Source organism: Poecilia reticulata, linkage group LG9 (assembly GCF_000633615.1).
Source record: "Poecilia reticulata strain Guanapo linkage group LG9, Guppy_female_1.0+MT, whole genome shotgun sequence".
Classification (NCBI taxonomy): domain Eukaryota; kingdom Metazoa; phylum Chordata; class Actinopteri; order Cyprinodontiformes; family Poeciliidae; genus Poecilia; species Poecilia reticulata.
In genome coordinates this window covers 4,907,751-4,909,164 of record NC_024339.1, presented here as the reverse complement: position 1 = coordinate 4,909,164, position 1,414 = coordinate 4,907,751, and the positions used below count along the sequence as shown (strand labels likewise).

Below are 1,414 nucleotides of genomic sequence, written 5' to 3'. Positions count from 1 at the left end.
TTACAGACTGGTGTAATCGTCACTCCGAGTTGCTGCTACACCGAGGAATGGTTAAACACGAAGCTGTCAATATGTTATATGTATTTTTCTTTTACATTATGAACTTCAGCCGGGGGGTTTTCCTCCCGCTGGGTGTGTCAGTGAGAGGGTTTACTTTGATAAGCTGMTCAGCATAGCAAATTACGGCCAAAAAAAAAAAGACAACAGAGAGAAACAGTAAATTAACATGTCATGAATGTATTTAGAGAAGAAAATTAAAACCGTCTGATAACTTCTGTATGGAATTGTTTTTTTTTTTTTTGAGTCTACATGACATCGACGCGTCGTCTTTTGCTTGGGGAAGTTTGGTGCATGGCAGCCAAAAGACATGGCTGTGACCACCTGTCACAACAACAGCTAATTATCATCACACAGGTCAACATGTAACCCCAGCATGAGGAGCCGAGCAGAGCTCAGCAGACATGACAGGTAAAAAATAACCAAAAACAGGACAGGAAAAAGCTGGTCAGTGACAAAATAAATAAATCTGGCTTTCCTGGACAACATGTGGGGGAGGGGGAGAGAGGGGCTTACATCAGAGCCGCTGCCCCTCATGACGAGCTCAGGAATGTCATAAATCTGGCTTTCCATCTCCACCTTCTGGTCGCCGTTGCCCTTCACTTTGACCAGCAGGATTCGGAAGTTGGATCCGCCGAGGTCGAGAGCCAGGAACTCGCCTTGTTCTGTCAACATAAAGAAAATTACATTCAGCACTAAAAGGTGATATTTCTCGTAAAATATGATTTTTTTTTTTTCCCCATCAGATACTCTTAGTTTTGTCGCTATCAATTGTAATCATCTCTAATTTTTTTTTTTCTTTTTTCATTTACCCATCTGATAAAACCATTGCAAAACAATAAGACAAAAATAATTAAATCTTAAAAATTAATTGGAGTTATGGACTTTTTGTCCAGCTATTTAACATGAATTTGTAACAAACATCTCGTATGTCTGCAAGTAAATTAGAGTATTTTCACAGTAGCTTCTCTGCTTGCAAAATATTGATTGTATTTTAGTAAATCTTCAAGGGGACGAAATCGTAAAATAATTTGTACCACCTCATAACAACAACCTGAGTATATTTCATTGGAATATTAGAATCAGCTTTACTGGGAAGGATAAAACTTCCCTTAAAAACACCAAAATGTATGCCAGATGCGTTCTGATCTGAAAGAAACAATTCAAGCTGAAAGTGAATAAAGATAAAGTCAAGCAGGTCGAATATCAAAATGAAAAAGAAAAAAAAAAAAGTTGAACGAAGGGAAGCATGAAGTCACTCGATGTCTTTAGAACCCCTAATCTGAAAGAAATAAGAACCAACTTCCATGTCTTTGTTGGGTTTCTAAACGTATTTTAAATTTGGCACTGCTGCTTT

General features: G+C 37.9%; 1 protein-coding gene across 1 annotated transcript in view; it reads right to left on the bottom strand.

Moving 5' to 3' along the window:
* The window catches only part of hk2 (hexokinase 2), a 65,207-nt gene that overhangs the window by 50,930 nt on the left and 12,863 nt on the right, over nucleotides 1-1,414 (bottom strand). Inside the window, exon 3 of the mRNA XM_017306530.1 lies at nucleotides 574-722. Within this exon, the coding sequence (XP_017162019.1) occupies nucleotides 574-722 (149 nt within the window). The remainder of the gene's footprint in view (nucleotides 1-573; nucleotides 723-1,414) is intronic.